The sequence below is a fragment of the Carassius auratus genome, chromosome 22 (genome assembly GCF_003368295.1).
Source record: "Carassius auratus strain Wakin chromosome 22, ASM336829v1, whole genome shotgun sequence".
Lineage (NCBI taxonomy): Eukaryota > Metazoa > Chordata > Actinopteri > Cypriniformes > Cyprinidae > Carassius > Carassius auratus.
In genome coordinates, this window is record NC_039264.1 from 22,339,466 (window position 1) to 22,351,892 (window position 12,427).

At 37.8% G+C, this 12,427-nt stretch overlaps 1 protein-coding gene across 3 annotated transcripts in view; it reads left to right on the plus strand.

Moving 5' to 3' along the window:
• Window positions 1-11,781, plus strand: part of LOC113040040 (amino-terminal enhancer of split) — a 28,483-nt gene extending 16,702 nt beyond the window's left edge. Inside the window, exons 2-7 of one of the 3 annotated variants that reach the window (XM_026198261.1) lie at window positions 45-133; window positions 4,369-4,432; window positions 6,591-6,635; window positions 10,135-10,197; window positions 10,541-10,615; window positions 11,324-11,781. In XM_026198261.1, the coding sequence (XP_026054046.1) occupies window positions 45-133; window positions 4,369-4,432; window positions 6,591-6,635; window positions 10,135-10,197; window positions 10,541-10,615; window positions 11,324-11,551 (564 nt within the window). In that variant the 3' untranslated portion in view covers window positions 11,552-11,781. Of the gene's footprint in view, window positions 1-44; window positions 134-1,647; window positions 2,803-4,368; window positions 4,433-6,590; window positions 6,636-10,134; window positions 10,198-10,540; window positions 10,616-11,320 lie in introns of those variants that run through there. The other 2 variants (XM_026198260.1, XM_026198262.1) reach the window with 2 other exon arrangements.
• Window positions 11,782-12,427: the final 646 nt, after the last annotated feature.

The following is a 12,427-nucleotide window of genomic DNA, read 5'->3' on the forward strand; positions in this document are numbered from 1 at the left end:
TTCTGAATAATGCAATTGACCAGCGTAAATTGCTTTCATTCCAGGCTTCATCGCAGCAGCTGAAGTTCACGACGTCAGACTCGTGCGACCGCATCAAGGACGAGTTCCAGTTCCTTCAAGCACAATACCACAGGTACACACACACACACACGCATGCATTTTCAGTACCTTAAAGCAATAGTTCACCTAAAAATGTCATTTATTCACCCACATTGTTTCAAACTTGATGTTCTTTCTTTGGCAGCTTTAGGGGCCATTCACATATTGCGCCTAAAAACACGTGGAAAGCGCTAGGCGCACCGCTTTCTCCTTGTTTCCAAAGCGCTCTGGCAGAAGCGCTCCTGAGTCATCTGCCGTTGCTAAGCAACAATGACGCGTTCTCTCCATGAAGACGCAGAAATTTCAGCAAAGGATAAATGGATTTGCAGCACTAAAAACCGCTCGCAGTAGCTCTGCTACTAAATTTATTTCAAAATGGCAATCCATATACAGCTATGATCAGCTGTTCCTTCATCTTGGCAGAGCTTTCAACGTTGTTACGGGAAAGGATTCAACATTGTTACAGGAAAGGATGGCGTGTCTACATTGGAAATAACGAACTTGAGCACGCAAAAGACGTGATATGTGAACGGCCCCTTACTGTAGTATTTCTTATATACCGTTCAGGGCTGCGAGATAAATCAGTGCAGAATCTATTCATGGATCGATTCTGAGATCTTCCGAAAGGATCGCGATTGTCTCTGGAATCGATTCTGAACTTAGATTTTAACAGCAGGTGGCGCTCTACTCTAGTTTTTATTCGCACACTTAAACGCTCGTGAAGAAGAGTGATGAAGAGCGCTTGTGTGTTTGGCTGAGTCCGTAAATTCACCTCTGCTTAAAATGCTTTCACGACGCGAGATTAAAATAAAAACAGCCCACTGTGAACACACTTGAAATTCGCTTCAAACTTTTCGTATGTTATAAATCATTATTTTAGGTTCAAGTGTGTGTAAGGATTTGGAAGCGAGCAGAGTAAGGCTGTTTCTAAAGCATGCAGTGACATCTGCTGTTTAAAACTAAGCTCAGGATCAACTAAAGAAAGAATTGCGATGCATTCAGAAAATTGTTCCATTTGCGATGCATCAATTTATTTCACCAGCCCTAAAACCGTTATGGTATTTATTAATATATTAAATTAGCTTTAGTTTTTTATGTTTTCAGTTTTCATTTAAATTGAAGTTTGTTTTATCAATTTTGTCAGATGTTTATTTATATTTATATAAGTGTAAATTTTAGCATTTTTAGAATTTCAATTTTTAAATATAAAAATAAAAATTCGAAGCATTGCTTTTAAAAATGAAATTTAAGTTTATCTAATTTTTTTTTTTTTACTGAAATGTTTAAAGTTTTGGTTAAAAACAGTAATGGTGTTTCGTGGACTCTCTTTTACAACAGCTTCAAAAGGCCTCGAAAGCATCATAAAATTGGTTCATATTAATAGTTTACTCAATAATTTATTTGTTTATTCATACTCTTCTGAAATCATGTGGTGGTTTTGTGCAAGGAACAGACAAAAATTTGTCATTTTTCAAAGATAATCCTGACTTTTTTTTTTTTTTTTTTGATACATTCATGAGAATTAGTCTGAATTATTTTTTCACAAATCTTACAGATTCAGTTCAGTTGAATTGATCCGGGCTTTTAGTTGGAATTTCAATGTCCCATAATTCATGATTCTTTTTGTGTGATACAATAAAGCTTATGTGTTCTAGAATCCGACTATAGTAGAAAATAGCAACCAGAAAGTTACACATCCAAAATGAATGGCTGGTGATTTATCAAGTCAAATGTTAAAAGGAATCATCAGATTGATACATACTTGTGAGTCTCTTGTGCGATCCCTTAAAATAACAAGTTCATGAGAGTGATTTGCTCTTGAATCAGACTATATTATAAAAGAGCGGCCAGCACATTATCAGAAATGTTCATTTTCGAACCGTTTCTTTAAGGAGGTCCTTTACAAACCAATGCGACCAAACTCACTATTAGCAGGCTTTCTTTTTTTTCTAACGAGCTTCCCTAGTGCCTCATTCCCTTGGCAATTAACACGGAGCAGCTACTGTGATCTGATCCGTCTAATGCCTTGACTCCTGTAGACGGAGACGGAGGACTCTTTTAAAGACACAAAGACGTTGCTACTGTCCCGTCTTTAAGGCAACATGTCTTTCCCTCCCTTTTCCCATGACAACGAGCAAACCCTCATTTAACCCTGCTTCACAGAAGAATAGGCCCCACGTTTTTCTGTGTGTGTATTCAGAGCATGGATTCGCCGCCATTGACTTCAATTGAGATTCAAAAGACAAGGGCTTTTTTTTTTTGGTGCTGTGTTCAGCCTTTTAAAGGAAATGTACTGCAGGCGCTCCCCAGAGCATCGCCGAGCTGTCGCTCCCTAGTACAAATGCATAAATAGATCAGGGAATACATAAATCAAAATAAGGATGACAGCAGGAGCGATTTGGAGGCGGAAAGAAGCGGCAATAAAACTCCATCAATGTGTCGTTTTTTTGGCGTCTTTTTTTTCTTCTGAGAGCATCTTTAGAGCCTTCAGGAGGCCTCGGCCAATCAGTGGCTTGCATGGCCAATCACAGGTAGCCTGGCAGCAGGGAGGATGGTCACCATGACAACCCCCAATATATGTTACACAGTCATAACAGCCCAGTTTTTTTTTTTCTTCCTTTTTTGGGATAAGTGGAAGCAGCAGACTGGAGAGGAATGAAGAGACAGAATGCTTGTCATACGGCGACAAAACAAAAACCTCTAGTATGTCGTGGCACTTTTCTTTTTTTTTTATATATATAGATTAGATATTTTTCCATATGGAACTTCCTTTTCAATTTCCTACATACTGAAAAAGCATAATCAAGGGTATTTTTGGGGTTTAGCATGGGTTTGCACACGTGCTGAAGGCACAGTTGGCTGTGGTACTCATGTGGGAAGTTCGGGTTCGATTCCAGTCAATATTGTATGAAAATCCTGTCCTGACACTTTTTCTTAAATATAAATAAATAAATATAAACACACACATATATGTATGTATATATATATATATATATGTATGTATGCATGTGTGTGTAGAAAAGTTTAAATCTATACATTTGATATATAAAGAAGTGAGGCCAATATTCTGTTAAATTGTATCCAATTAATTTATAACACAAATATTTGACTGATAAAATGTTCTCTTTGCATTTTTATTTTGTCCAGGTAAATTATTTTATTTTATTATTTTAGCGATTCTTAAATGTGGCAGATTTTGGATCCTGATTTGGGTGATTTACAGGGGTGTAAAATACGATTAATTTCACTTTATTGCTGTACTTGAGTATTGTTATATTTTTTTTATATATTCTCTGAAATTGTATCCAATTAATTTTTTCACACAATATTTGAGTGATTAAATGTTCCCTAAAATAATAATCCTTGAGACATTTTTCTTATTACACCCCTGTTGATTTAACACAAAATTAATCAACAGACTAAATGTTATGTAATCATTTTCTGCAATTTTGCTTAGGTCCACGATTTTACTTTCTTCAAACTGTGCCACCCAAAATCATCACAAAATAATAATAAATAATAAAAAAAAATAATAATAATACAAAATTATTGTCAGCCAGATGGCTTTTTTGACTGGCTAAAAATCAGTGACCCTTATTTATTGTTTTCTGAGTCTATAGATGTGATGCATAATAAATTAAAGGGGGGGTGAAATGCTCATTTTCACTCAATATTCTGTAAATCTGTTAAGCTGTACATGTGGAAAGTGCAGGGTTGTCTTGCCCTGGCAACCAAAAACACACTCCTTTTGTGACATTTCGCGACGGTCTCGCTCTGATCAGTGAAATGTCTGTGCTGCTCAGCCTCGCTATACGAGAGCGCGCGCTCTTCCGGCAGAAGTGTCTCAGGACCCATATAAGGAAATTCCACTCCATCTAACGTCACACAGAGCCATACTCGAAAAAAACTTTCCGAAACTTGACAAACCGGAAGAGGTTTTTTTGGAACAAAAATACTCCTTCAAACGTACAACTTAATTTTTGAAACTTTGTCCATGTTTAGCATGGGAATCCAACTCTTTAACAGTGTAAAAAACTCAGTATGCATGAAATAGCATTTCACCCCCCCCCCCCCCTTTAATGTTTGTATGGTTTTCTTAAAATTAAATCGTTTATTAACATTAAATTACATAATAATGGAATTGTGAAGCCTGTAATCTTAAAAAAAAATGTCTGAAGCATTCTGAAGCCTTGGCCTCTGTTGCATAATATATGTCTAGTGTCTACAATTTTTTTTTTTCATTGACCAGTCTTTCTTTTCTCTCTCCAGTCTGAAGCTCGAATGTGACAAGCTGGCCAGTGAGAAGTCAGAAATGCAACGTCATTATATCATGGTATGTCTGCACGGAATGCGCTCTCCTCCAGAGGGACGTGCCTTAGGCTAGATGTGCCTGAACATATTCACATCCGCAAGAAACTGACCTAGCCCTTACCTGTCAGATTCCATTGTGTCTTATTCTCTGTTTGACTCTGCACTGTCTTTGCTGCTGCTCTATTATCATTCTGTACCTCCTGTCCACCCAGAGGCGCCATGCACCTATTTTTTTGAGGGGACATCAGTGGCGTAGCTGGGCTCACTTGGTATTCTAGTAACTTAAAGGAAGTTATATTTTCTTTACTTACCTATGTTTATTTATTTACTTAAAATTTGATCGTCATTTATATATTTTATTACTATATTTAGTATATTTGCAAACTACAAACAACTTCTTATTCTTATTAGGTTCTTATTATGCCTGTATTTTATTTTTATTTTTTTCTCCAGTTTTCTATTATATTATATTATATTAGGTGCTTTCACACCATGTAGTTCTAGGAACTAGCCAGCAGGGTTGTTCCTGAAGAACCCATTTTTCCCTCGGGACATTTTCCTGGTTTCAGTCGCAGCAGAAATTCTGAAGCGGCCGACAGCACCATCTTTATTCATGGCATTTACAATCATCAACCACCGGTGAATGGAGGGCGCCATGTTCGGAGCTTGTTTTCGTCGTAGGTTTCATGATAACGGAGATAGAATAAAAATGCACATTTTACGCAACTGAAAGTGTAGTGTAGTGGTATCACTTGTAGTGTTATCATCAAGACTGAGAAAAGAAGTAGTTATGTTTACACTGCTTTTTAAAAAAATGCCGGGTAGCTGGTGTTTCATATCTGTTTGGTGAATCAACGTACTGATATTTCCTACAGAATTGTAGGAGCTAATTTAGTTTTCTTGAGAGTATTTAGAGTTTCTTGAACGAAATATAATCCTAGTTTCTGCAGTGTGCAAACTTATGTGTTTTTTATATATATATATATATATATATATATATATATAATATAAATATAAAATGACATTATACATTTTTTTGTTTTTGGTGTATTACATTTACATTTAGTAATTTTGCAGACACTTTTATCCAAAGCGACTTACAATTGTAGGATACATAAAGTGATTCTTCTTAAAGAGGCAAACAGACACAGGAAGTGCTTTTAATAAACTTTTAAAAGTTTTACACATTTTTCAAGTAACTGCAAGCTAGAAAGAGAAGGAATAAATAAAGTGAGACTTGTTTTAATTATTTATTTATTTATTTTTACAGTGAATTATTCAAGTAGCTTAGAGAGAGAAGAGTTTTCAGCTGTCGCTTGAAAATTGTCAGAGATTCAGCATTTCGGATAGGGGTTTATTCTATTACTTCAATAAATATTTTACTTCAGTTAATGTTTCAGTAAATATTTTACTTTCAATAACTGCGTAACTTATGTTTCCAAAATGCAAGTTTTTTTTTTTTAAGAAGTTGCATTCTAAATCCATTTGCCTCAAAAATCTATCAGTTTAAATTTGGCTGTGATGCCTCTGGCTCCATCTTGTATGATTTGACTTCCTCTCCTCCCTAGTCATCCACCCCCATCCCTTCCTTTTCCACCTTGTCTACCATTCTTTCTTTTGTCTGTATGCTCTGCTCTCTCTTCTCCTCCATCCCCCCGATGATACTCCCTCCCCTCCTCTCTAACCTCGTTGTCTCCGGACCGGGCCTCGTGTTGCCGTCTGATATTCCGCATCTAATTGATCCGTCGAGCGGCTTAATCTCATTTAATCTGTGCGGCGTTGCTCTCACGCGCATCAGCCAGAGAGCCAGCCCTCCCTCCCTCTAATAGCCTATCGGGTTCCCCCGCTCTGTCCGCACCCGCTGGAAGATGGGGAGGGTGGGCGTCCGCTCTGCGTGGGTGGTAATTGCTTTAGGGACCTACTGCTGCTTGGCAGAGCCGACCCTGATCCAACTCTGGCTCCATCACTGATGCTCTCTGGTCTTGCTTAGCGGCTGAGGTTGTGTTGTGCTGCTTGTAGACGTGTGGATGATGAGCGAAGCTTACACTTTAGCACGTACTATTCACCAGTACCCCTGCACACGTTACGCTGAGGTCCTAGACTAGATGTTCAGTTCTGTGTATTAGAGCTGTAATGCAGCGTGTTCATGTCTGACTTGCTTTATTTTTTTTTTTTTGCAGTACTATGAGATGTCCTATGGGCTGAACATTGAAATGCACAAGCAGGTGAGTTTGTCTAATCTGACGAATTACACACATCCCTGAGAGGCAGTTTACACGCTCACATTTCCATCTTCATTGCTTTTGCTCAGCATTATTGAATGCTGGTGCTTCAGTTGAGACTGACTATACGCAGAAGTGTCAGTGTGGTACCAAACTATGCCTTAACATCTCAAGAAAATTGGTTTATTCATGGCTATATAGGTTAGGTGCATCTCGAAGAATGTTGTGGAAAAGTTCATTTAAGTAATTCAGCTCAAGTTGTGAAACTTGTGATGATTTTGGCTCACATTTAACAAAATCCCACCTATTCAAACAAATCAGAATATGGTGACATGCCAATCAGCTAATCAACTCAAAACCCCTGCAAAGGTTTCCTGAGCCTTCAAAATGGTCTCTCAGTTTGGTTCACTAGGCTACACAATCATGGGGAAGACTGCTGATCTGACAGTTGTCCAGAAGACAATCATTAACATCCTTCACAAGGAGGGTAAGCCACAAACATTCATTGTCAACGAAGCTGGCTATTCACAGAGTGCTGTATCCAAGCATGTTAAGAGAAAGTTGAGTGGAAGGAAAAAGTGTGGAAGAAAAAGATGCCCAACCAACCGGGAGAACTGCATCATTATGAGGATTGTCAAGCAAAATCGATTCAAGAATTTGAGTGAACTACACAAGGAATGGACTGAGGCTGGGGTCAAGGCATACAGACCTGTCGAGGAATTTGGCTACAGTTGTCATATTCCTCTTGTAAAGCCACTCCTGAACCAAAGACAACATCAGAGGCATCTTACCTGGGCTAAGGAGAAGAACTGGATTGTTGCCCAGTGGTCCAAAGTCCTCTTTTCAGATGAGAGCAAGTTTTGTATTTCATTTGGAAACCAAGGTCCTTGAGTCTGGAGGAAGGCTGGAGAAGCTCATAGCCCAAGTTGCTGGAAGTCCAGTGTTAAGTCTGTGATGATTTGGGGTGCAATGTCATCTGCTGGTATTGGTCCATTGTGTTTTTTGAAGTCACTGCACCCGTTAACCAATAAATTTTTGAGCACTTCATGCTTCCTTCTACTGACCAGCTTTTTGAAGATGCTGATTTCACTTTCCAGCAGGATTTTGCACCTGCCCACACTGCCAAAAGCACCAAAAGTTGGTTAAATGACCATGGTGTTGGTGTGCTTGACACTCCAGCAAACTCCCCAGACCTGAAGCCCTTAGAGAATTGGTGGGTTTTTGTTAATTGAATGACTTAAAGGGGTCATATAATGCCAATTTTCCAAGTTGATATGACTCTTTAGGTTCTTAATGAAAAGTCTGTAACATAGTTTAAAATTTCTTAGTGTAAAAAACACCTTTTTTAACCCTGTCAAAAACAGCTCTTTTCAAAATGGGCTAGTTTGTGGGATTCTCCTTTAATGCTAATGAGCTCTGCTGACTCCGCCCCTTTCTTAAGATCTGCTCTCTGAAAGGCGGTTTACTTTAGCCACATTCATAGTGAAACTTGCTAATTAGCACATTATTAGGAAAGGCGATTTTCAATTATCAATTTAAATACATTATACTCACTGCTGGAGGCTGGATCATGAAGGATTTGCGCGAACATAAACGCATCTAAGTAGATCAAGGGCGCATTTCTTTCATTTCTCCAAACGTAAGTTAATCCTCTGCGATTTCAGTCACTCAGATGTCGGGAGTAAATGACTATTGCTATGTTCATTAAAAAATCCAACAAAAAAAATTCCTTAATCACTTATGAGTTATGCTCGTCTGCATCTCGGACTGATGGCAGCTCACTCAGGGCAGAGGTAAGACACAAGCCAAGTCTGTGCTGAAACGCTTCTGTCAATCAAACAATCGTGGGAGGGGCCTGGGACCGTGTGACGTCACATGGCCAGACGGCTTAATTTGAGAAAGGGGAAAACATTTAAAGAGATTACAGAAAAACCACTTGGTGGATTTTTATCATTGTAGGGTGGTTGTGTACACACACTGCTAACACACATTTCAGTTCAAACAAAAGTGCATGTAGCATTATATGACCCCTTTAAACTACTTCAGTCTGTGTGCATTGAATTTATTTAATACACAGGTTTCACAATTTGAGTTGAATTACTGAAATAAATGAACTTTTCCACAACGTTCAAATGTATTGAGATGCACCTGTGTGCATCTATGTGTACTGCGTTAAGTTGAGACTAATATATATATATATATATATCAGAGAATCTTCTGAAAATCTAGTATATCGTCCTATATATCTTTAATCAGAAATGATGTGTTAAAATGATTCAAGCTTTTCTAAATAAAGTAAATAAAACTAATAAATAAACAAGTTAAAAATTATTTACTAAACAGTTTTAAATAAACAGTTCCTCTGATAATTTTTCTATACATCAAAGAATCCTTCCACAAAACTATTAATAATAATGTTTCTTAAACCGCAAATCAGCATATTAGAATTTCTTGAAGGATCATGTGACTCTGAAGAGATGCCGAAAATTCAGCTACATCACAGGAATAAATTATATTATAACAGTAAAATACAAAACACATTTTAAATTGTAATATAGCACAATATTACCGTTCTTACTCCACTGTTCTACTCTATACACACATTATATGTGTGTGTGTGTGTGTGTACAAATATACCATTTATATATAAACATAAATAAGTAAATGAAGGGATTGAAATTGCTTCATTTTCCACAAAATGTGGAATGCACCATTAAGTGTTGCTGTTTATAACCTTGTAATGTCTATAGTGTGATCTGTATATGGCAGACAGTTAGTTAGACTGACAGATTGCACGTGGAAATCTAGGCATGCGTCATTGCCACTGCTGCAGCCAGTCTCACGAGCACAATTCATCAGTCCCTGCCCCTTTATGTGACACGGGTGAAATATGTTTTTAAAAAGTCAGTCAGGCACAGAAGAGTATGTGCAAGACAGAAATACAGGGCATGAATGCAAAGAATAAAGCATTCCAGTGTTTGGTATGCAGTCATTTCTTGCTCGCGCTCTCTCTCTCTCTCTCTCTCTCTTTCACTCACTCACACACCCACACCCGCACACACATACGCACATGCACACACACACACACACACTCTCTCTCCCTCTCTCTCCTTCCTCTGTATGCTGTATGAAGTGTCAGCATAGCAGGCTATTGAAACAGGGTTATTGTTGGCTCTCCCTTTGTCCCACTGCGTGTTTCTCTCCATTTGTTTTTTTGTTTTTTTCTCAAGCTCTTAGAGGCATTTTTTTCAGGACTCACGTTTTCCAGATGTGAGATCTCTCTTCATATCTTTTTCCTTTTCATTGTCAGTTAATGTTAATATGTTAAATTAACTAAGTATGTGTTTATATATGCATGTATGTATGTGTGTGTGTGTGTGTGTGTGTGTGTGTTTAAACTGTATGTTTTATATATAACAAGCTTTTATTTTTTATAATAGCAGACTTTAAAAAGGAAGAATTTTCTGAACAGAAAAGTATATGTGTGTGTTTCTCCCTGCAGGCAGAGATTGTGAAGAGATTAAATGGGATCTGTGCTCAAGTCTTGCCTTACCTGTCTCAAGAGGTACAAAGAGCGATAGCAGTGTTACCTCAACATGTAGTTTATAGCATTACGCCTCATCTTAAATGCTCACAGATAGTCTGATTTGTCATCTTATTCATGATATTGCGTATTTATGCATACATAACTGATGTGAACAGGCTAGGGATGTAAAGATTTCACTATTAAATCTATGGGTTCAGTGCATTATTTTGGAGGGGCAGGTATTTATAGTGTAAATGCATGATTATGTTTGCATAATGATAGTAATATGAGTGTGGGAACATACTGTACAAGATGTGATGTGTTTGTGTGTGTGTGTGTGTGTGTGTGTGTGTGTGTGTGTGTGTGTGTGTGTCTTTTTCAGCACCAGCAGCAAGTTCTGGGGGCGATAGAGAGAGCCAAACAGGTCACCCCACCAGAGATGAACTCCATCATACGGGTAAACTGTGTGTGTGTGTGTGTGTGTGTGTGTGTGTGTGTGTGTGGCTCATGTGGGCACACACAGGTATATACAGTAGGCTATGTTTATGGAAATGCATATGCCTTGGTTGATGGCAGTCTAATTATTATGTATAAAGAAATGCATTATTAATACTTTTTGTGTATTGTTTCTGTAGGAATTGTTTAATGGTAATTATTGCATTTATATGGCTCTAAATTTGTTAATTCTGTCCCTTTTAAATTTCAGTTTCAATTTGACATGCTTGATTGGCATGAGACATTTATTTTGTGAAAAGATTTGCAGCATTTGCTTTGTAAATTTGAAAATAATGCAAAATACATTTTTGAATGTACACTTTGATCCATTACAGCTTCATTCGTTGTTTATCCAGTCATACTTTAGAGCTGAAACTGTTTTACAGTAATATAATAAAAAGTTAACACTTTATTTTAAAGTGTCGTCCTTACACGTTACATGTACTTACTATCATAATAATAAACAATGAATCATGCATAATTATGTGCAAGTAACCCTAAGCCAAACCCTAACCATATAGTAAGTACATGTAGTTAATTAAAATTACTCTATACTTAAATGTTCAATTACACTGTAACAAGGGCAGCTTAAAATAAAGTGTAACTGAACGTTACCATTAACTAATCAATTATTTGGGTAACAACACTGTATGTGTGTGTTCTGTAGCAGCAGCTCCAGGCTCACCAGCTCTCTCAGCTGCAGGGGCTGGCGTTGCCCATGACCCCTCTCCCTCTCGGCCTCAGCCAACCGGCCGGCCTCCCAGCCGTCACCTCCAGCTCCGGCCTCTTCTCCCTCTCCAGCATCCTGGCCTCTCAAGCCCAGCTGGCTAAGGAGGATAAGAGCACACGCGAGACCTCGGACAGCCATCGCGAGGAAGACGGAGACAAGTCCGACTAGTCGCCCGCCAAACTGGTTCCTTCATCCGATTATCCTCCAGAGCTCCACATAGAGCAGAGGCACTTGTTCCCGTTTTTTCCCCTTTTTATTTTCCTTCATTTTCTAGTCTACTTGCATCTTTCTATCTACCCTCTAAATTGCTACTGTGTTCACATGCCTAATGTCATTCCTTTTGGTTCATTCCACCAGCTCTCTATATGTATTTATACCAATCCACCTTTTTATTGTGTTACAGATGTTTGATTTTATTTTATTTACACTATTTCTTGCCTGCTTGTATGTAATATATATATATATATATATATATATATATATATATATATATATATATATATATATATATATATATATATTTTCTTATGCTCGTTGTGGAAATGGTCTACAAATGGTGCGACCGTTAATGGACCATCGACCCTTCAGTAATAATTCCTCTTTGTTTTTTGTTTTTCCTCCGCTTTCTCTCTTCCTCTTAAAATCTTTCACCTTTTAAAGCTACAATCTACAATAACTGAGTCAAAAGCACTTTGGCCTCAGGCAGTAACTCTGAGACTAAAAGCAACTTTGAATCTAAAAACATAGCCGCGGCATAATCCATTTAGAGTTTAAAGGATTGATGTTATTGTTCGAAGGCACGGCTGTTGCATCTATCCTACCTTACAGGGACGGTTCAAGTTAAAATGAGGATTTGTTTCATTTTTATGTCATCCCAAAGATGAAGATATAGACATCCCAGAGATATTTTGAAGAGTGTTCATGCTGCTCCTTTCCATACTATAAAAGCAAATGGTCACCACAGCCATCAAGCAAAATTTGGAATAAGTAACTTAAATTTCTTACATTTATCCTTCAACGGCTTCACAACACTTAAAATACTAC